This window comes from Cervus canadensis, chromosome 24 (assembly GCF_019320065.1).
Source record: "Cervus canadensis isolate Bull #8, Minnesota chromosome 24, ASM1932006v1, whole genome shotgun sequence".
In the NCBI taxonomy this organism is placed as follows: Eukaryota; Metazoa; Chordata; class Mammalia; order Artiodactyla; family Cervidae; genus Cervus; species Cervus canadensis.
The window spans coordinates 42,775,906-42,799,477 of NC_057409.1; the positions used below are offsets into that span (position 1 = coordinate 42,775,906).

At 36.8% G+C, this 23,572-nt stretch overlaps 2 protein-coding genes across 14 annotated transcripts in view; one reads left to right on the top strand and one right to left on the bottom strand.

Moving 5' to 3' along the window:
* CARF (calcium responsive transcription factor) overlaps nucleotides 1–18,431 on the bottom strand; it is a 66,549-nt gene extending 48,118 nt beyond the window's left edge. For 3 of the 13 annotated variants that reach the window (XR_006265111.1, XM_043444671.1, XM_043444664.1), the window contains exons 1-7: nucleotides 18,347–18,431; nucleotides 13,507–13,670; nucleotides 12,888–13,009; nucleotides 6,262–6,391; nucleotides 5,565–5,792; nucleotides 1,447–1,567; nucleotides 310–439 (exon numbers count right to left, since the gene is read on the bottom strand). Coding sequence is in view for 12 of the 13 variants with exons in the window: in XM_043444671.1 (XP_043300606.1) it covers nucleotides 310–439; nucleotides 1,447–1,567; nucleotides 5,565–5,792; nucleotides 6,262–6,330 (548 nt within the window). In the remaining variant the exon portion in view is untranslated. Of the gene's footprint in view, nucleotides 1–309; nucleotides 440–1,197; nucleotides 1,265–1,446; nucleotides 1,603–5,564; nucleotides 5,793–6,261; nucleotides 6,392–12,887; nucleotides 13,010–13,506; nucleotides 13,671–13,819; nucleotides 13,840–17,244; nucleotides 17,935–17,957; nucleotides 18,086–18,346 lie in introns of those variants that run through there. The other 10 variants (XM_043444669.1, XM_043444666.1, XM_043444670.1 and 7 more) reach the window with 10 other exon arrangements.
* Nucleotides 18,432–18,773: 342 nt separating this feature from the next.
* WDR12 (WD repeat domain 12) overlaps nucleotides 18,774–23,572 on the top strand; it is a 28,369-nt gene continuing 23,570 nt past the window's right edge. The window contains exons 1-2 of the mRNA XM_043444677.1: nucleotides 18,774–19,219; nucleotides 23,323–23,417. Of these exons, the coding sequence (XP_043300612.1) occupies nucleotides 19,179–19,219; nucleotides 23,323–23,417 (136 nt within the window). The 5' untranslated portion in view covers nucleotides 18,774–19,178. The remainder of the gene's footprint in view (nucleotides 19,220–23,322; nucleotides 23,418–23,572) is intronic.

Sequence of the window (23,572 nt, forward strand, 5' to 3'; positions counted from 1 at the left end):
TACAGGACCTAGAATAGATATTTCTTTATTTTAAAAACTCTATTAATGCCAGATGTTTTCAGATTTCTTCAAAGATAACAAGAAAGTGTCACTGAGGTAAAGTAGCACTTTGATCTTTTATGGCTTCTAAAGTAGTTTCCTTGTTGCCAAGATGCTATCAAAATGATTTAAGGATGTCCTTGATGATGCCTTGTTCTATTTCTTGCATTTCTGATCTTCTCTGTAGGAAGCCAGCCTTAAATGTGATATCGTAAACAGTGATTTCCATGGTGATACACAAAGATGAGCTCCTCTTTCTCACTGACTCACCTGGTCACTGTCTTTTTGGGCAACGTGAGGGATGCCTGGGGATGAAGAATGTAACTACTGTTACTGTCTGCTAGAGCATCCACTCTCACAGCTGGTAAGTCTCTGTCACTGGGTTTCTCTTCAGAGACATCTTAACAAGAATAAGAGCAGAGCAACATTAATACCTTAAAAGACAATGGGAATGTAACTAACTGAAACTAATATATTTGAAACAGGAAAGGGAAGATATGCTCTGAAGCTAAAGATAATAAAACTTATAGTACTTTACTGAGAATTTCTCTGATAACTTGCTTTTAAACTGTAAAACTGATTATTGAAGTTTTGTAATTAAGTTTCAGAACTTATATTGAACAGCTAGGATATAAAAATGGCAAAAGTAACATATTAAAAGAACCACAGTGTAACAGGAACCTGTAAAACTAACTCCTTTTTGTTTCTATATCATGTTTATGTTTTCTGCAAACTATGTTTTTTCCTCTTAAGTTTTAACAACTGCTATCAAAGACACAGAATCATTAACACTAAATTAAGAATATCTACCCCAAATCGTTATCTATGAAAAAACCACAACAGTGTAGCTATGATGTTAGAAAAGAGATTCAAATAGATGGAAAAAGAAAGGAAGCAAAAGGAAGAAAACTAATAGGGATATTATCAAATAGGTAAACAAAGGATAAAATAAATAAGGAGCATGAGTCTTTCTGAATCTGAAGGAACAAAGTAAAGAAGAGCAAAGAGATGAGAAGAATATTTTACAAATGAATGTCACATGCCTAACAACAATATTGATAAAAATACAAATATAAAAAGGTCTCCAGTAGCTATTAGCACTATGTTCTTGTTATTATCGCTGTTATTAAAGTTAAGAAGAATTTATTTTATGCTCACTGGTCATTTGGGAGGAAGCAAGAGTCAAGCAGCTTCACAGAATTCCAAACTGAAATAGACAGCTAACCTAGACAGGAGTTGAAAAATGAACTTGAAATTTATTTGGGCTAAGAAACTTTTTCTAAGCATTCAGTTCACAATCTTACCCAAAGAAATCCACTTTAGCACTGACTTTCATGGGGTGATTTTCTGAAACATACATTTGTTCTTTAAAACATTCTTAAATCCCCTATATCCATAATTACTCACCTTGAGGACTATTCTCATCCATAAGTGGTCCCTGAGGTATAATCACTTGTGTCATTCCTGCCTGGGGAGATGGAATTACACGCAGCACCTGTCCATTTTCTGATGGGCTGGCAACAATCATCTTGGAAGCATTTTAAAAAAATCAAGTGCATAAGTCTATAATGATTCAACAGAATCACTCCTTAGAAAACTGTTAGACATGCCTACCTCAACAATGGATACTATCATTTCCCTCACTTTATAGATGAAAACACGAGGAACATAACATTTTATTTCTCCCCAAAGTCTCTCAGTCGATAAGCGGTAAAGCTAGGATTCAAAACGGGTAGTTTGACCCTATGTCCTATGATCTTAATCATTGCATGGGTATGAAGTATAATTACTTAGTAACCTGAACAAGTCTCTGACTGGATTAAAGATAATTTACTTTTTTCTACTTACTGTATTATCCACACGTTTGACCTATTTGTGTGATAATCACTAGTCTCATAGTTTAAGTCATTTTCATTTAAAAACAGTAACTTGTAAAATGTCTAATTAAACAGGATTTTTATATCTCCACATTTTTATATGCTGTCTTGATCCATAAGGAATACCACAGAGTGCCCCCAAAGTCTGAAAACATATGGAAATAGTATATTTATTATTTCCTTTGTTTTTTTCTCAGTTTAGCAAATGAATTCATTGTCTCAAATTTAGGGGAATGTAAACTGAGAAAGCATGTAAGCTGAATAAAAACATTCTGAGCCTATGATTTAAAATACAACTAAAATATTATTTAAAAATAAGTTTATCCTTTATTTCCAGACTTTCTAGACACCTTATAAACTTTATTACCTAAAAAACTACTGTCTACTAACAGTTTTACTCCTTTACCCAAAACCCCCTGTCCTTAGTTTTCCCTAATGCAGGAAACTCTCCTTAAGCATTCCAAGCTACTTTCTCAAGTCTCCCTTTTGGTTTGTAAAACATGGAAACATTACTAATGGCCTGATAGAGACAGTATTCTTACTCAAGAGGGTCATTTGAAAAACTTTAAATTTGAGGGGAAAAACAACAACAACAAACCTAAACCTCAACAAAACAGAATGCCTTAAGTACAATCATAAACATTTCCCAGAAATGCAGATTAGGAATTGTTTCCTTCCCCCAATGTTTATCATTTTTGTTGAGCTAAACATATCTTGCCATACCTCTTATCACCTCAGCATGAAAAAACAATTGTAAACCCTGATGATGACAACTGCTTTTCATTCGCTGAGTTCATACCAGTGGCAGGACTTTCCACATAGTACCTTAATCTTCATGAAGTATATATATTTTATACATGAGGAAATCGTCACACAGCGGCTACAAAACTCATGCAAGGTAACAGAGAGCTGTATATACAATTCTGAGCTGAAATTCAAACCCAAGCAGTCCTACTCCTTTTAGCCACTACTCTGTACTGCCTTAATCTTCTACCTGTAATCCCAAGTGTACTGTGTTGCCTCCCAAATACCTGATAATGTTACTTAACCTAAAAAAAAGAAAAAAATAAAACAATACAAAAACCCTGCTGGACTTTAAAAGGCGATAATAATAATATTGTTTTAAATTCTTTACTCCATATAAATGAGATTAGATATATGTGAAAAATATTTCATTCATTCTTACAAGATAAGAGTGCGGTGGTTACTTTTAAATCCAAATAAATATATATATAAAATAAAGTTATAATTTATTCAACCATATGGAAATTTCATAATTAAGAATAATTTATGGAATATCCTCTTAATTTTGAAAATGTTTCTCAACAGTGAAAAAGAATCTCCTCTGTTTTCTGTTTTCTTAGCTTATTCTACCTGGTACCTTAAAAACTATTTTCAATTCATATAATTTGTCAATGGTGATGATAACATTACTGCTTCTATTACCAAAAAAGTAATTATCTTTAATCTTTGCTATGAAAACAAAAATAGTTTTGAAGAGTCATCTGCTGTAATAGATTCTATTTGAGGCCAACCATGAAAATTATCAGAAAATCTTGGCTAATGAGTAGTTTTATATTCACTGGGCTCTTTATGCACAATATTTCTAGCAAATAAAAAACATTATCCCTGATTCACTCTAAAACCTCCTCCCATCCACAGGAGATTCACCCACTACAGAAACTTTGCTAGTTCACTGATTGCTTAAAAAAAAGTCATTTCTTACAAAAAACTCCACCTGTTGGGAGATATTGATAATGGGGAACACTATCTATGCAAATATGAAGGCAGGAGGCATATGGGAGGGAAATCTGTATTTTCTGTTCAATTTTACTGTGAACCTAAAACTGATCTTAAAATTAAAAGTCTATTAAAATAAACAGTAAAAATAAAAAATCTCCGCTAAGTTTCCCAGAATATCATCACCAGTGTCTGATCTTTGATTCTTTGGAGAAAGTAACTAGTTATATTCCATTTGTTGCTTCTATTTATTTCCAAGTTCATGACATATTTCCTTATTTCACAACTTCAAATAACTCTCTATATCACCTCCTACCCCAAACAATGTAAAAATCACCTTTATAATTACTGCAGATAGAATATTTAATACAATTACAGAGAGAATGAAACCTCTTTTTTCAGACCCAGATAAATAAATAATTTTAACATGCTTTTTAGGAAAGTTACCATGTGTAAAACGAGCACCCTTTATACATTCAGACTCTTGTATCCTTCCATTAGAATATACAAACTTTCTAAATGTTCTGATAGAAACTAGAATAATAAAAAAATAAAAATAAAAAAAAAAATAAAAAAAAAGAAACTAGAATAAATGTCAAATATCAGGGGAAATTAAAGAAGTATTTCATTCTGAACATGAAATATTAAAATGGATCAGTTCACATCTAAATTATTTGTTGTTTATTAATCTCTGCTGGTGATACAGTATGGTTACAGACGCTCACCCTTACTTTGCATTTCATTACTGAAGTAAGCCCGAATAATGTTGAGCTTGAACATAACACAAAAAAGTTGTCTATAATTAGCCCCCTCTAAAAAAAAAAACCAACAATTAGCCCCCTCTCAATCAATAACTCTCAATCCCCAAATTTAGCTGGGTTAAAAGGGAGCCAAAGGACACAGATTAACTCTAGAATGCTCTAGACTAGAAACAAAAACAAAGATTAATTTGGGGTTATTATAAGTGGCTGCCTACTTAAGCATAACTGATATTTGAAGTTAAGATTTTAAAAGTAATTTTTATTACTGAATTAAAATTCATTGTAGGAAAATTGGCAAAAACAACCGAAACAGATATATTATTCTTCATATTATTGCTAATATAAGTATATTATTCATCAGAGAGCCATTTAGAAGTTTTTCTCAATTTTATTTCAATCAAAACCATCTTTCAAAAAAAAAAAAAAAAACCATCTTTCACCTCTACTACTCAACTTATGAACTTGGTCATAAATACTTCTGGCTAACAGTTTAAACCACCATTTTCAACTTTATACACTGTTATTCACATGACATCTACATACTGACCTACAAAATCAATAAGGGTATGTCTAAATTCCATCATTTCATTGGTACTTTCATTGCTTTCTTTTTCTTCAAGAAAGCACACCAGCATGTAGCATGTAAATCAGTAAATAAGACACTGATAGAGCAAATAACCTTGAGTTCTGTTAAATGTATAAACAAAAAATAAATCTAAGTTATACGTAAGCTCTGGCACTTTAGCACTAGTGACCAATTACGTTACATTTCCAACTGCTCTCAAAGCACAAGTTTGCCTAGACAAGGTAGTAGCTGGGCTACATTGGTTTGAAGTATACTATTTGTAGTTCTGAAAGGAAATAATCTATTTCATTTCATTTCTGATTGCACAACACAGTATGCATTAGTCCCCAACCAGGAATCAAACCTGAGCCTGTGGCAATGAAAGCAAGAAGTGTTAACCACTGGGCCAGCAGAGAATTCCCAGGAAATCTTTTAAAATCCTTACATAACTTAAAAATGAGTATCATAGAAACAGTTTTCAAAGGAATGTAAATCAACAGTGTCAAGAAATTAAGGTCATCAAGTAAGACTAATACATTTTGCCAAACAGCAGAAAATTGGTTATTTTAAAAACCTACTCACCATTTGTGCGTTAGAATCCCCCAATGACTGAAGCTCATATTGAATAGGTTGCCCATTTTGGTCCACTAGATGGAATTGCTCTGCAGAGAGGGTCTGTGTCTCAGTCAGGGGCCCTGGTATATTCTGAGATGAGAGTGAACTGTCCTCTTCAGGAGTAGTAACGGGTAAAACTCCAGGCGAACCATCTTGTCCAAAAGAAGGCTCACTGGGGTCCATATAGGTTAGAGGCTTTTGCAAAGAACAAAAAAGTCACTCGAGTGTTTGTAAAATATGTCACAATTTTTTAAAACATAGAATGCTTATGATTAAAAAAATGGAAACATTCACTTTTCAGTTCATTATTCACTTTACATTTTGTAACTGTTATCAATTCAGACTGATACAGACAGAAGTACTTAAGTGAAACTGTTTAATTTTATTATTATTTTACTGCAAATTGTTCATGGGAATACATCGTGAAATGATGAAACATAATTCAACATGCAGATTTTTCTTTATATATAAATCTTCATGTATATATCATTTTATTAAGTTCTATATTTAAAATTAAATGACAGGATTATGGAAAATTAAATGTTAAAATTCTTGAATATATTAAATATAACACTATTCTTAAGCATAAAAAATTATCAAATGGCATATTGTTTTCCCTTTGAATGGAAAAAAATTTCCCAGTTGAATCCCTACTACAAAATACCTGAGAATCTGTTTTTGACTCTTCAGAATCATTATGGTTGACTTTTAATGAATCAACAGGTTGTTCCATGCTGATATCATATTCAATTCCATTTTATTCTGTTGTTTAGTAGCTGAAAGAGTTTAAATGCCTGATCAAATAAAATACATAATATTTGTATAAAATGTTTGTCTTAAATAAATTCCTCATCTCTCTGTATTACCCCATACAACTTAGGTTAAGTCATTTATACCCTATAAGATTAAGAAAATAAATTTGTTAAATGATTTGCAAAGGTACCAGAGTAAATTCAAGGCAGAGCAAAGATTAGTGTTATGTAGTTTACTCACCCTATCCTTAATTACACTCATGTACTGGTTTATTAAGATTGTTGGTATGTGACAGATACTGTTGTTACATGCTTTCAGGCACTTCTAAAATTCTCATTTTACAAAGATTTACTCTAAATGAAAATGTTTAATTTTATGAGATGTGCCATATGATAGCATTAGATAATTTTAAGAGATATTTTGGTGCAGATGAAGATTATACACATACAACTCTTACCATAACATACAATTATACCACTTAACATTGGAATGACAAGCTTTGAAAAGGAAGAAATATGTATTCCAAAATATTAGGTCTAGTACAGTACTTTTCAACAGGTGGTGATTTTGCCCCCACATATACCTCCAACATCCCCTACTCCCTGGGGATATTGCTAAATCACTGTATGTAAAACAATAAACTTTGACCCTTACCTTGTATCAAAGATTAACCTGAAATGTATCATAGACTATAAAACTATAAAACTTCTAGAAAAAAGCAGGAGAGAAAATCTTTTTGACTTTGGGTTTAGCAGAGATATCTTAAACAGGACACAAAAAGCATGAAATATAAAACATAAAAGTCTACAAATTGGACTTTTTTAAAGTGATGAAATGTGCTCATTACAAATTAGGAGAATATATTTGCAGAACATATACCTGGAAAAAACTTTTTCTGTATTCGAACTCTGTAAAGAAATGCCTTGGCTCAATTATAAGACAACAATCCAACCAACAGTAGGCAAAATATTTGAATGGACACTTCACTAAAGAAGACATAAAAATATAGCTAGAGCAAGACAAATGCTGTATGACCTCTCTCATATGTAGAATCTTTAACAAACGCAAGCTCACAGATACGGAGAACAGACTAGTGGTTGCCACAAGCAAGGGGGTTGGCAGTCGGAGATATGGATGAAGGGGGTTTAAAAAAAAAAAGGAAGAAAATTCCCTGGCAGTCCAGTGGTTAGGACTGAGTGCTTCCACTGCCAGGCCTCGGGTTCGATCCCTGGTTGGGGAACTAAGATCCTGTATGTCATGTGGTGCAGCCAAAAAACCAAAACAAAGCTTTCTAAAAAAAAAAAAAGTCTTATCTTTAAAAAGCAATCAGAGTGCCTGTAAACTAAAGCCAGTATGAATTTTAAAATTACCTTGAAATTTTTGGTTAAGTTATTGCACTCTGGACAGTGCTGTAGTTAAGGTAAACAAGAAAATGTATTACTTCTTCATTTTTAAAATAAAAATTGAGAAAGTTTTGTCAGTAAAACTGTATAAAACAGTTGAAGACAGTGTTCTATAGTCAAATGGTCTGGGTTTGAATTTCAGCTTTATACTTAGTTAACCACTTTGAGATTTAGTTTTTCTTTTCTGCAAATTGACAATTATACAGCATCTCACTCACAAGGCTGTTAAAAAGATTAAACAAAATAATGTATGCAAAGGACTTGGTGCAATTCCCAGGACACTGTCAGTACCTAATAAATTATTCTTAGTACCTGTAATTATGCAAACTAAGATTAAAAATCTAAGTATCTATAAATAATTTGATTCTTGAAGACAAATATCTGTTAAGTATCAGTCATCTCATTGATGTAATAAAAATTTACCTGGGCTTAGTATAAAGCTTCTAAATGTACTTTTCTATACTATCTTTAAAAAATTAAAAAGGTCTTACATTTCCAGATGACTAACAAGTTCTATTTCAATATTACTGTTTTAAATTCACCATCTTGCATGTAGTAAAGAACAAAAGGTCAGTCTAGATTTGATGAAAAAAACCAATATGTCAACTTTTCTGAACTCCAATTACTAGTTCATTAAAGATCCCACTCAGTTCTAAGATTTTATGTTCCTAAGAGCTGATTATCCTGATGACTTCTAAAATTAATTTAACTGTCATTTATTGACTGACTTCTAAGCAAACACCCTCTTCCAACAACAGAAGACTCTACACATGGACACCACCAGATGGTCAACACTGAAATCAGACTGATTATATTCTTTGCAGCCAAAGATGGAGAAGCTCTATACAGTCAGCAAAAACAAGACTGGGAGCTGACTGTGGCTCAGATCATGAACTCCTTATTGCCAAATTCAGACTTAAACTGAAGAAAGCAGGGAAAACCACTAGACCATTCAGGTATGACCTAAATCAAATCCTTTATGACTATATAGTAGAAGTGAGAAATAGATTTAAGGGACTAGATCTGATAGACAAAGAGCCTGATGAACTATAGGTGGAGGTTCATGACACTGTACAGGAGACAGGGATCAAGACCATCCCCATGGAAAAGAAATGCAAAAAGGCAAAATGGTTGTCTGAGGAGGGCTTACAAACACCTGTGAAAAAAAGAGAAGCCAAAAGCAAAGGAGAAAAGGAAAGATATTCCCAGTTGAATGCAGAGTTCCAAAGAATAGCAAGGAGAGATAAGAAAGCCTTCCTCAGTGATCAATGCAAAGAAATAGAGGAAAACAACAGAATGGGAAAGACCAGATATCTCTTCAAGAAAACTTGAGATACCAAGGGAACATTTCATGCAGAGATGGGTTCGATAAAGGACAGAAATGGTATGGACCTAACAGAAGCAGAAGATATTAAGAAGAGGTGGCAAGAATACACAGAAGAACTGTACAAAAAGATCTTCATGACCCAGATAATCACAATGGTGTGATCACTCACCTAGAGCCAGACATCCTGGAATGTGAAGTCAAGTGGGCCTTAGAAAGCATCACTACGAACAAAGCTAGTGGATGTGATGGAATTCCAGTTGAGCTATTTCAAACCCTGAAAGATGATGCTGTGAAAATGTTGCACTCAATATGCCAGCAAATTTGGAAAACTCAGCAGTGGCCACAGGACAGGAAAAGGTCCGTTTTCATTCCAATCCCTAAGAAAGGCAATCTGAAAGAATGCTCAAACTACCGCATGATTGCACTCATCTCACACGCTAGTAAAGTAATACTCAAAATTCTCCAAGCCAGGCTTCAGCAATACGTGAACCATGAAATTCCAGATGTTCAAGCTGGTTTTAGAAAAGGCAGAGGAAGCAGACATCAAATTGCCAACATCTGTTGGATCATTGAAAAAGCAAGAGAGTTCCAGAAAAACATCTATTTCTGCTTCAATGACTATGTCAAAGTCTTCAACTGTGTGGATCACAATAAACTGTGCAAAATTCTGAAAGAGATGGGAATACCAGACCACCTGACCTGCCTCTTGAGAAACCTATATGCAGGTCAGGAAGCAACAGTTAGAACTGGACATGGAACAACAGACTGGTTCCAAATAGGAAAAGGAGTACATCAAGGCTGTATATTGTCACCCTGCTTATTTAACTTATATGCAGAGTACATCATGAGAAACGCTGAGCGGGAGGAAGCACAAGCTGGAATCAAGATTGCTGGGAGAAATATCAATAACCTCAGCTATGCAGATGACACCACCCTTATGGCAGAAAGTGAAGAAGAACTAAAGAGCCTCTTGATGAAAGTGAAAGAGGACAGTGAAAAAGTTGGCTTAAAGCTGAACATTCAGAAAACTAAGATCATGGCATCTGGTCCCATCACTTCATGGGAAATAGATGGGGAGACTGTGGAAACAATGTCAGACTTTATTTTTGGGGGCTCCAAAATCACTGCAGATGGTTACTGCAGCCATGAAATTAAAAGACACTTACTCCTTGGAAGGAAAGTTATGACCAACCTAGATAGCATATTAAAAAGCAGAGACATTACTTTGCCAAGAAAGGTCCGTCTGGTCAAGGCTATGGTTTTTCCAGTGGTCATGTATGGATGTGAGAGTTGGACGGTGAAGAAAGCTGAGTGCAGAAAAATTGATGCTTTTGAACTATGGTGCTGAAAACTCTTGAGAGTCCCTTGGACTGCAAGGAGATCCAACCAGTCCATCCTAAAGGAGATCAGTCCTGGGTGTTCACTGGAAGGACTAATGTTGAAGCTGAAACTCCAGTACTTTGGCCACCTGATGTGAAGAGTTGACTCACTGGAAAAGACCCTGATGCTGAGAAGGACTGGGGGCAGGAGGAGAAGGGGACTGCAGAGGATGAGATGGTTGGATGGCATCACCGACTCAATGGACATGGGTTTGAGTAAACTCCCAGAGTTGGTGATGGATAGGGAGGCCTGGCGTGCTGTGATTCATGGGGTCGCAAAGAGTCAGACACGACTGAGTTACTGAACTGAACTGAACTGACTGAATGTACACTGAGTATAAAAATAACTATTCAAACAGAAAACTTTCACAGAGTTTAGATCCAATTAATTCAAGTCCTACTGACGGACTTAAAATTGAAATAACTGCTGTCGAGAATACAATTTTTTTTTAGTAAATTAAATACATTGAGATATTCACTGTCTAGACATGATGATATTAAGAAATATTTTTGATTCTTGCCTGGGAAATGCCATGGACAGAGAAGCCTGGTGGGCTACAGTCCATGGGGTCGCAAAGAGTTGGAAATGAAGGAGTCTGGATTGCGCTTTCCCAGTGGTCTGAAAATCTAGGCTGTGCTCAGAACCAGAAAGCAGAAACCCAAAGTCCTGAGGCAGCTGAAATAAAAACCTTTGATTGAAAAAAAAAAAGAAATATTTTTGAGACTTTATTCTGATTTTTAAATATCAGCACTATTAACACAGAATAAAGATTATGAATTTAATTATCATAGCTATAAAATAATTTAATGCTTATTGAATGCTTATCATATTTTTTTCGACCCCCATTGACTGCAGCCTGCCAGGCTCCTCTGTCCATGGAATTCTCTAGGCAAGAATACTGGAATGAGTAGCCATTCCCTTCTCCAAGGGAATCTTCCCAACCCAGGGATCAAACCCTGGGTTGCAGTCAGATTCTTTATCATCTGAGTCACCACAGAAGCTCATTTAATAATTACTAGCTAGAATTATTAATAATTACTCTTATTCTGTGATATAGGACCTACTATCAATAATTTACAGAAAAGTAAATTGAGGCTTGCCATTCAAAGTTATAAGGTTATCATTTATTGCACACTTACCACAGTAAAGCACTAGGCTCAGTGTTTTATACATGTCATTCCATTTAATCCTTTCAACAACCCTGTGATTCAGTTACTTGGTCCAGTTTTACATGTAAGGCATTAAGACTTACTTGTTGTTGTTAGACACTTGTTGTTGTAAGTCATGTCTGACTCTTTGTGACCCCATGGACTGTAGCCTACCATACTCCTCTGTCCATGGGATTTTCCAAGCAAAAATACTGGAGTGGGTTGCCATTTCCTTCTCCAGGGGATCTTCCCGACTCAGAGATGGAACCTGCATCTCCTGCGTCTTCTGCATTGCGGGCCGATTCTTTACTGTTGAGCCACCAAGGAATCCCTTTCTTCATTAGTCATGGCTTTAAAGTTTTGTTTTGTTTTTTGATAGGTTAGCAAACTAAACGTGCTAAAGAAATTCTTCACTCATTTCTGTTCTCAACTATTCCTGGTTGAAATTTAACCATAGGCAGTCCCTAACACACAAAAGCCCTTCTGCAAGAAATCTAAACATCTCTGATCCCATGAGAAAGCTAGAATTCTAACTATGCAGGAATTGCAGTCACTGAGAAAATATTCTGTAAACAGATCCAAAAGTAGACCTTAGGACAGAGAGGTAAAAAGTGAAAACAGCTTAGGGGAAAAATTCTGAAAACTTACTCTCAGTTTTCTAATATGTGCCCTGATTCCATTGCAAACCATCCCTTATTGGTTTACTTACACTTTTCTTCATTTACTTTCCCTTACCCTATTTGAAATTTGATCAGTGAAATTTTCATTGCAGTTAACAAGGAATTTTTTCTTAAAAAGAAAAACTCTGGAGAGATTATCAGTCATTAACAAATTTGTGTATATTTATATAACTTTTTTCCTTTAACATGTGTTAGAAACAACTACCCTGAAAAGTTGGAACTTGGAGGTTAGAAAGCAAGTACATTTGAGGCTCAGAGTACTTTAAAAGGGGTTTTGCAGGTCTGAGTGAGATGCTGCAGTGAAGAGGGAAGGCAGGATGAATGCCCTGGAGAAGTGCACTAGTGAAAGTGAAAGTGAAGTTCGCTCAGTTGGGTCCCACTCTCTGCGACCCCATGGACTGTATTCTCTGAACTCTCCAGGTCAGAATACTGGAGTGGGTAGCCTTTCCCTTCTCCAAGGGATCTTCCCAACCCAGGGATTAAATCCAGGTCTCCAGCATTGCAGGCGAATTCTTTACTGGCTGAGCCACAGGGGAAGCCCCCACTAGTGAAGGGGTGGGATAATAATGCAGGACGCTTGCCAAATATAAACTACTTACTTCAGAACTTTGACCAGACTGGAATTTTCCAAATGGAAGAAAGGTAACTTCTCTCCTACTGTCTTCTGGGAATTCAAAACTCAAAATTTTCCTTTATGCAGTACGTTTGGTATGGAATAGTACTACATGATAAAAAAGGTTTTTGTGGTTATTATAAGAAAAAGTGGTTGCCAGTACCTGTTGACCTGATTTATTGTTGAAATGGAGATTAAAAATACTTTTAAAATTACAGACATCCTTTTCAAAAAATAATTTGAATAAAGTGAAAACTATTACTCCTGCCTTCCCTAATTCTTCCATCAATTTGCATTATACTCCTCAATCCTAACAATTGCAGTGACTTAAAATACCCAAATTACCCATCTAACCTCAATGTCAGTACATACTATAGATTATTATCCCTAAATTTCAATTAACCACCTCAAAGTAAAGTTCCAAAGAATGAAGATATTAAGACTAAATTGCTAGGAATAAAATGTTCTCTTCCAACTGGTAACCATAAACAAAACAAAGTACCTATATATAAAGTGTAATTCGACTTTTTCATTAATATGTAATAGACAATAGTTAACTTTTATAGAGCTGTTACTTTCAATTAGTCAAAAAATAAAATTATTACCTTCAGGCAGTAGCTCAAGTTTAAATTCAGGTCACACGCATTCTACTATCCCCAGAAATACTCTCTTTTCCACTGAATTTCTTCCTTTGGGCAGCACTAAATCATGATGGTTGTGACTTCATTTATGCAAAAGTTATAATTATGTCTTCATAGCAGCATTTTTTCTGTAAAGAGAAGGTATTCAATGTATATTTATTTTCCTACACATAGAGAAATCTACTAGCTTTTGTTATGCAGATTTTACTGTAGCCATTACAAGTCTGGTATAGTTAACCCAACGATTAACTCAAAGTGAACCAAAGACTGGCACTACCTTTATGGAAGACTACCATTAACAGGTAGCTATAGATGACTTAACTTCTCTGTGCTGGGCATTCAGACTAACGCCTTGTTTCAAACTCACATTCTGTAACGACTACAGAAACAAAGATATTCACAGTAAATTGCATTTTTCTCCACAAGGGAAATATTTACTGATTGGACATATTTACTAATTCGGAGCCACAGAAGCTTGAGAATAAAGCCCCCTCCCCACCTCATACAGCACCTCCTACAAAATCTTGGGATTAAATTGACGAGCTTATTTCCTAAGTGGTAATGGAATGGGATAAAGAGAACAGAAAGAAAAGAGAGTATTAAATCTATAATCTAGAGGGTTAAAAATAATTGGAGTTCAGAACCCACACTAAGGCCATTAAATTTTGCTGGCAAACTGCTTTCTAGTATATTTCATGTCACATTTTAAAAAGTGGATTTGACCTTATACTGAAAGCAAATAGGAAGAAATTGTTAAATTAGAATGTTTTAATTCAATGTTTTAATTTTAATTCAATGTTTTAATTTTAATTCAATGTTTTAAATTTATAGGAAAAAAGGACTCTTTATTATTTATACATATGTATTGAATACACGGTAGAGGGGAAGACATTCACTCTGTAGTTACTCAAATCTCCATGCATTGTAATAGGGCTACCTCTGTTTTGATTTCGTTCAATAGCAAATTTATTTGTTCAAAACATTAAAGGTAATTCTCACTGTAAGTTCTAAAAACTTGTCTTAATATTTGATTGCTTTGTTGTTGTTTTCTCTAGAGGCTTCTGTGTGGTAAAATTTATCTGTTAAAAACCAACAATCTAAGAGTAAATCCCAAAACAGGTTAATTGAAAGATGAAGCCACTTAAGTTTAGAGTTTCTAGGTACCTTGATTAATGTCCCAAGATTTAAAAGATATTAAAATCTTATATTTAAAATCAGTGTCTGACCTTTATTAAACTACATTAAAAAATACTGCTCAAAAGTACTTTAGAAAATACAATTTCTCTCATCTTTTAGGGTAGGTAAACAACACAATGTTCCTTCTATGATGTAAACAAAATTGCTATGAATTAGTGGTGTCAAAAATTACATCAAGACTCCTAGTTCACAAATATTTTATAGAGTAATTTATTTTTTTAAAAGATGGACTTTGGAAAGTTACAATGTGTTAGAGCAACATAAAAATGGTAAATATACTCAAATACATATAAACAATAAACAATCTATTTCAATTTTTCATTTTTCAGTGAAAAAAACTTAAAAGAATTCACAGTATTTCTTTTTTTTTTTTTTTTTTAAATTTATTTATTTGGCTGTGTAGGGTCTTGCTTGCAGCACATGGGCTCTTTTGTTGCTCCTCATAGTACATGGACTTCCTTGCCCTGGGGCATGTAGGATCTTACTTCCCCAACCAGGGATTGAACCCACATCCTCTGCACTGCAAGGCAGATTCTTAACCACTGGGCCACCAGGGAAGTCCCACAGTATTTCTTTTTTTTTTTTTTTTTCCACAGTATTTCTTTTATTTAAGGTTTGCTCTCTCTACTGGAGAAGGAAATGGCACCCCACTCCAGTATCCCTGCCTGGAAAATCTCATGGACAGAGGAGCCTGGTGGGCTGCTGTTCATGTGGTCGCAAAGAGTCGGGCACGACTGAGGGACTTCACTTTCATGCATTGGAGAAGGAAGTGGCAACCCACTCCAGTGTTCTTGCCTGGAGAGTCCTAGGGATGGGGGAGCCTGCTGGGCTGCCGTCTATGGGGTTGCACAGAGTCACAGAGTCGGACACGACGGAAGCGACTTAGCAGCAGCAGCGGCCCTCTCTACGAACTTCCCTGTAATCTTGGTTTCTACTCATTTCTTACCCTGTACATACCTCTTTTTCTCTCTTTGCTCTTTGAGGGATTTACAAATTATTTCATTTAATCTCCACAATGATTCTGAGATAGACCTTATTATCTCTATTTATAGATAAGAAAACCGAAGGTGTCAAGTAACTTGCTTAAGATCACAGAACATTACAGCTCAGAAAACTAAGAAGGAAAAAAAATCACCAAAACCAATAGGACTCCAAAACCCGCGCCGTCTTTGTATTAATATCATACCATACCATGCCATTGCATACAGAAAAAAAAAAAAGTTTAATAAAGAGAAACATTTTCCAAGTGTTGTTATCCAGACAACAAAGAGTTTTCATAAGGACCTTAGTAAACGAATCATGTAGGAAATCATTAGAACCAAAAGCTTGAGGTTAATGTTCTAATACAATTAAGAAAAACACTCAAAAGTGAAAATACTAACTACTCTAGGTATTATATAAAGGAAACACCAAATATGACACATAAGCCACTGATGAAAAAAAAACCAAAGCCCTCATACTAGGTGTTCACGTATCTTGGAACACCTTAACTAAAAGTGTTATAACTAAAAATAATATATATATATCTCCTTACATATCCATATAAGGGGCAGAATACTGTATCCCATAACTAAAGGTCTCAGTCAAATGAAAAGTGTATTTTAGTTAATTCAACATTCTACTTTGCAAGTTGAAGTTTTATCTTATTAAGCACATATTTAGGTTCTGTATCTTACTGATCATAGAAAAACATTTCATTCAAATTAGGATGAACCTGTATTGAGTATCACAATAGTATTTTCTTATCTTGATAAATTTCAAATCAATGACAGCTAAAAATGAATTAACCCGATTACATATTTAAAGCTGTATTTTAACAAATAATATATTATCAACTAAAAATTATCTGAAAAACCTGTAAGATTTATTTCAGGTTCTGATTTTAAATTCAGACAATTTTACTACTGTAACTAAAGAATCACTTATGATTAAAGGCAAATGGTGTTTGAAACTGTCAAATTTCTTTTTACTTCTACCAAATTCAAAACTATGGATTAGGTAGCAAGACTTCAATTCAGAGTTTCAAGTTTCAGGTAGTCTCGATAATGCGTACAACCCTCACAATGACAATGAATCACGTGGCTACCTGGCCACCGCTTCATCTGCAAGCCCAGTCCTTTCCTAGACCCATTAGCAGAGAGGTTTTCTCTTATTCCCCTCTAACCATGAAGCTAGTCTTTCTTAAGGTGTTCACATCGGCAGAGCTCCTAGTTAAACTAATACATAAAGGACAACCATGGAATAGTTGACATCTACTATGAGGCGCTTAATCTCACTGCTGACCAAGATGCGGCACAGAGAGGTTAATAAATAAGAAGCTGAGGCAGGATTAGAACCCAGGCCTTCAGGTTCCACAGCCCGCATTCTAGGAAGGTGAGTAAACTGAAAATACTCCTAGTTCCATTATCACTGCGCTCTATTAACAGATTATTTTTCGCTTATAATTGCTCAAATTCCTTCTCATAGTCTGTGGTTGACTTAAACATCATATGTCTTTTGTAGTACCTCTTTAAGCAACGTAACAGAGGAACGCTTAAGTTGTCTACACCTGCACACAGACCGCTTCGCCCACAATCTTGCAATCCACTTGTGCCTTACTCTAAAATGCTGTCTCTAAGCCTCCCTCTTGAAGCTCTTCTGGTGAACGCCTTAAAAAGCGACTGTGAGAGCGGGATTGTATCTCTCCATCCATCCTCCCTCAGAAAAACAACTACATTCCATTAGAATAGTTCTCCAGACCGTTTGAGAATAAGATATAGGCCTCTGGGTAATGTTAAGACCAAAAAAAGTAAAAAACAACACCAACCAAAAAAAAAACCAAACGCAAGGAGAAGGTGTGGGAGGACACCTTTCGCCTTCCATAAGGAAGGTAAAAAAGTAAAAGTGAAGTCGCTGAGTCGTGTCCGACTCTCTGCGATCCCATGGACTCCTCGGTCCATGTAATTTTCCAGGCAAGCGTACTGGAGTGGGTTGCCATTTCCTTCTCCAGGGGATCTTCCCAACCCAGGGCTAGAACCTGGGTCTCCCGCATTGCAGGCAGATGCTTTACCCTCTGAGCGACCTAAGGAAAGTATAAAGGATCTCATAAAGAGAAAAAGAACCCTGAAAAGCGGGGCAGAAGGACCACACAGTGGGCGCTCCCGCCCAGGGGTCCAGTCCTCCTCCTCCTCCCGGCCAGTGCGTCCTCAGGCTCGGCAGCTCTCCTCACGACACCGAACCTGCACCTCCGCCAGCCTCCAGTCCCAGGCCCGGGGCCCCTGCCCGGGCGGGGGCGGGGAGGGGGCAATAGGCCTCTTCAGGTGGGGCCCCGAACACGGCCCGAGGCGGGGCCCGGGAGGCGCCACTGAGGCCCGCGGCGCCCGGGGGCGGGGGCTGGCGGCTGCTCAGGGACCCGGCGGGTCAGGAGGTGACAGGAGGAGGAGGCAGCAGAAAGAAAGGGCGGGGGGGGGGGTGGGTGGGAGGTAGCGTCTCGCCCGCCGGCGTAGACAGCTCTGCCAAACCTCCGACTTCCCCAGTCCCGCCGCCGCAGAGCGCCCTAGAGGGCGAGAAGGGAAGTCCACAAAGTGCTGGAGCAGAGGGGAGAAAATTCAAAACGAGTCTACTCAACCTCGTCTTGGTTCCGAGGCCCCGCCATGGAGACCAGTACAGTGCGCAGGCGCGGCCCTCCGGGAGCGCGCAGCGCAACCGCTTTAGAAAAGATCCTGATCAGCCACCGTCGCGTTTCCTTTCTGATTGGTTTTTTTTTTTTTTTGTATCCCCGCCTCTCACCTGGATCTAAAGCCTGAGGCTAGTAGCTAGAGCCTTTGAGAAATCTCGGTAGACTAAGAATCTTGATTGGGAGTATGCTTGAGAAATTAAACCCGGAAGGACTTTAGCAAATTAAAGCTGAAGGCCGAGGAAATATAATAGGTCGTTGCCTGGAGTCGGGAAGGTTTAATGCAAAGAAGATAGCCTGAGGGAAGCGTGGTAAAAAAGACTACAATTCCCAGTGGCTACATCATCTGAGAAGCGCTGCTTTCTGGGAGTTGTAGTATCTAGGAGCTGTGTTTGAATTATCGCGACTAAGGATAGCATGTTAACATTTCAAACGGAGAGAAGTCGGTTTGAAACGTGCTTCTATCTCCATAATCGATCGCAAGCTTAAATATATATATATTTTTTTAAATTGAAAGAGACGCGTCGCCTTTAAAACTGTGCCTCACTAATCGATGACTCCTACTCTAGGAATAGGTAGTTGATGTTTATGGGCTGGATCTTGAGGAAGGGCAGCCTCGTGGTGCCTTCTGGCTGAGGCCCGGGGAAAGAAAGCGGAAGCCCTGGGATCGAATGCATCTTTTCTCTGACACGTGCAGCCTCATTTTGAGATCCCTGTTTTTGTAGTCCTGAAAACCAGAGTGCGGATAGTCTGACTGTTACCCATACGTTTGTCTAGGTACGCCATGGCTCAGCTCCAGACACGCTTCTTCACTGACAACAAGAAGTAAGTGAACGTACTCCCTGTCTCTCCCTTTCTTCCCTCCCCCGCGCCGGGCCCCCGGAATTCGTTCCTAGGACCTCTTCCGTGTGACCTTGTGCATCCCTGGTTGTCTTTGCCGTCAATTGACTTGTTTCCTTTTTGACTGGATTCGTCGCTTAAGCGCGTTTTCTGCGGTACCTTGCGAGGACTTAAGAATCACCCGTCGTTTCTGCCTAGCTTCTCAGGCTGTATATAATTTGAATTGCAAGGTTAGAGAGACCTGAAGGGTTTCAGGTGTGCTTCCTGAATGAAGTGCATTATGCAACTGAGCAGTGAACAACTGACCAAACCGTTAGAGGCTGGCGGCTAGTGGTGTTGTCTGAAAACATGAACTTCATTTTCTTAAGTAGGTGATAGATGATGTTTTTCTAAACCAGGCTAGAAGGTGGAGCTCCCAATAGGAAGTTGGTAGAACTGATTTTTGATAAGAATGTGAAGTCAATTCAGTTATAATTTTGGGTATTTATATACATATATCTACACATATACATATGCATGTTATATATGTGTGTATACATATATATATACCTGTATGTGTATACGTATATGTATTTGAACACTTTACCAATTTTACAAATGGTCCCCAGATACATAGCAATCGTTTGAAACCTAATTATACACTATTAATTTTTCTTTTTGTTTGCCTAGTCTCTTCAGCTATATTGTAAATACATAGCAATCGTTTGAAACCTAATTATACACTATTAATTTTTCTTTTTGTTTGCCTGGTCTCTTCAGCTATATTGTAAGTCTCCTGATGGTAGAGACTACATTATGCTAATTGGATTGACTCAGTCAACAAATGTTTGTCTAGTTTTTCTGGTACTGATGATAAATAATAAATATAAGCTGTATTAACAAGTTAATGTCAGCTAAAAACTAAACTCCCACATCAATTAAGATTACATTTTTGATTGTAGTTTTATGAATTGACCTGGTAAATCATACTCACACCTCTTGTACTGTTGCATACAGCATATATGAATTGTCTTATCAATACAGATGAGTATATATACTTAGTCTAAATAGTTCTAAAGGAATATGGTGATGCAATAGCATGACTGCTGTATTTCTTCTAATTAAAAGGTTTATGGAGATTATTGTTGATTCACACGAAGTTTTAAGAAATACTAGAGCAACTGCAACTGTATTTAAATTGCTGTGATAAATGGATAAATGCCAAATGTGTGTATGTGTTTGTTTATATATTTAGATTTTCCCAAAAGTTAACAAAATCTAGAAATTAAACTTCTTTCTTCTCCCTTTGATATAATATGTTCTGATCAGTAAAATGAATGGGGAAAGTAGATTTATTCTCAGATAGGCATATAATTTGCCATGAAGTGATGGGACCGGATGCCATGCTCTTAGTTTCCTAAGATTTGCCATCACTTCATGGCAAATAGAAGGGGAAACAGTGGAAACAATGGCAGACTTTATTTTGGGGGGCTCCAAAATCACTGCAGATGGTGACTGCAGCCATGAAATTAAAAGACACTCCTTGGAAGAAAAGTTATGACCAACCTAGACAGCATATTAAAAAGCAGAGACATTACTTTGCCAACAAAGGTCCATCTAGTCAAGGCTAAGGTTTTCCCAGTAGTCATGTATGGATGTGAGAGTTGGACTGTGAAGAAAGCTGAGCACTGAAGAATTGATGCTTTTGAACTGTGGTGTTGGAGAAGAATCTTGAGAGTCCCTTGGACTGCAAGGAGATCCAACCAGTCCATCCTAAAGGAAGTCAGTCCTGAATATTCATTGGAAGGACTGATGCTGAAGCTGAAACTCCAGTCGTTTGGCCACCTGATTCGAAGAGCTGACTCATTTGAAGACTCTGGTGCTGGGAAAGATTGAAGGCGGGAGAAGAAGGGGATGACAGAGGATGAGATGATTGGATAGCATCATCGACGGAATGGACATGAGTTTGAGTAAACTCCGAGGGTTAGTGATCGACAGGGAGGCCTGGGGTGCTGCAGTCCATGGGGCCGCAAAGAGTCGGACACGACTCAGTGACTGAACTGAACTGATGCATATAATTTACATATGCATGTATGTTCATATATAAGTATGTGAATTATGCTTCTCTTCCCCCCCACCCCCATCTTACTGACCAAAACAGTAAACCAAAACTTTTTAGTTTCTAAGTTCTGTTACCTTTTGGAGAAACTAAATAAGTCCTTACTTTTTTTGACATGATAAATATATAACCATAGCCTTACTACTCAAAAAAGTATAGTTTGAAGGCCAGCATCACTTAGGAGCTGGTTAGCAAAAGCACAATCTCAGACTGTACCTCAGATCTACTGATTGAGAATCTACATTTTAACAAGATTTGAAGTCTCTTCCCCCCACTCCCTTTGCTGCAGAAAGAGATTTATTATAGACTTGATGAGCCCTGTAAGTTCTACCTTCCGCACAAATAAAGCCGTAATTCAGACCTTATGGAGATTTTTTTTGGTTTTGGTTTTTGTAACAAATTTATTAAGATGTAATTCATGTATAGTAGATGTCACACATTTGATGTGTTCAATTCACTAATTTTGAGTATATTTGTAGAATTGTGCAACTATCACCACAGAAAATTTTAGAACATTTTTCATCACTCTTTTGCTGTTACCCTTTTCCCCCACCCTTCCAGAAACTCCCAAATAGCCCAGCCCAGAGCAGTCACTAATTTAATTTTTGTCTCTAACATTTCATATAAATGGAATGATATAATACGTGGCCCTTTGTGATTGGCTTCTTTCACTTAAGTATGGTGTTTCTCAAGGTTTGTCCATGTTGCACTTCTTTCCTTTTTACTGCTGGATAATACTCCACTGTGTGGGTAGACCGCATTTTGTTTTCATTGTTCATTTGATGGACTTTTAGGCTGTTTTCACGTATTGGGGCTATTAAAAATAGTGGTAATGCGAACTATTTGTGCACAAGTTTTTGTGTGAACATAATGTGTTTATTTCTCTTGGGTATGTACTTAGGAATGGAGTTGCTGAGTCAAGTGATAATTCCATGTTTAATTTTTTGAGGAACTGCCAGACTTTTTCAAAGCAATTGTACCATTTTACATTCCTGCCAGCAATGAATAAGTGTTTAATTTCTCCATTTACTCACCAACACTTAATATCTGTCTTATTGTAAACATCCTGGTGGGTATGGAGTGATAACGCCTTGCGGTTTGATTCGCATTTCCTTGATGACTAACAGTGCTCAACAACTTTCCATGTGCCTGTTGGTCATTTGTATGTCTTCTCTGGAGAAATATCTATTTTGATCCTTTGCCCATTTTAAAAATAGGGTTGTCTTTATTATTGAGTTATAAATGTTCTTTATATTTTCCAGAATGCATGTTCCTTGTCAGATATGTGATTTGTAAGAATTTTCTCCCATTCTCTCTTACAAGAATTTCTGATCTGCCTTCTGCTGTGGGTGCCTCTAATCTAGTCACTGCAGTGCTGCCCAAGAGAGATCTAACTAAACAAAATTTTGATGATGTTATTTGATTTAGACAGTGGTTCCTCATTGCCTAAGGAAAGAAGTCAAAAGTGCTACACACAGCATCCAAGCCACTCCACGCACATCTCTTTAGCCTTATCCTTGGTCACTGTCAAGTAAAATAACACTTTGGAATAGGTTGGTTGGGCAGTTTAATAACAGCTTTTTTATGTGTGTATGCTGCTTTTTTGCACCCCTTCTTTCTGTCTTCCCCCATGTCACCCAGGGAAAACTCACTTTTCTAGGTGTAGTGTAAGAGTGTTGTTTTTTTTTATGCATCCTTTCAGACTCTGTTCTCTTATCCTTTTCTCTGTTTGAAATACCCTATTGCTTCCTTGTTCTCTCATTTTATGTATTACTATGACATTGTTCTTAAACAGTTTCCTTGTATTTGTTTACCAGACGTAAACCCTTTTCAAGTACAGAGACCACAGGTTAATTCATTTTTTGCTAACCCCATGTAGCAAAATGTCTGGCATGTATTAGATACCCAGTAAATGTTTTGTTGAATGAATAAATGCATATTTGTTAAAATATTTGTAGACTTGATTTGATGTATCATTTCCTTTTTGTAGATATGCGGTAGATGATGTTCCCTTCTCCATACCTGCAGCCTCTGAAATTGCTGACCTTAGTAACATCATCAATAAATTGTTGGAGGCCAAAAATGGTAGGTATATACCCTGAAAAGTTAGGGGAGGGCAAAATGACTAAAGTGCATCACATTGTTATTTATAGCCCTTTGGGGGCATTATTCTATAATACTGCATGCATTTTATAATGGCAAAATGTATAAATTATAACATGTGATTTCCCTGCTACATG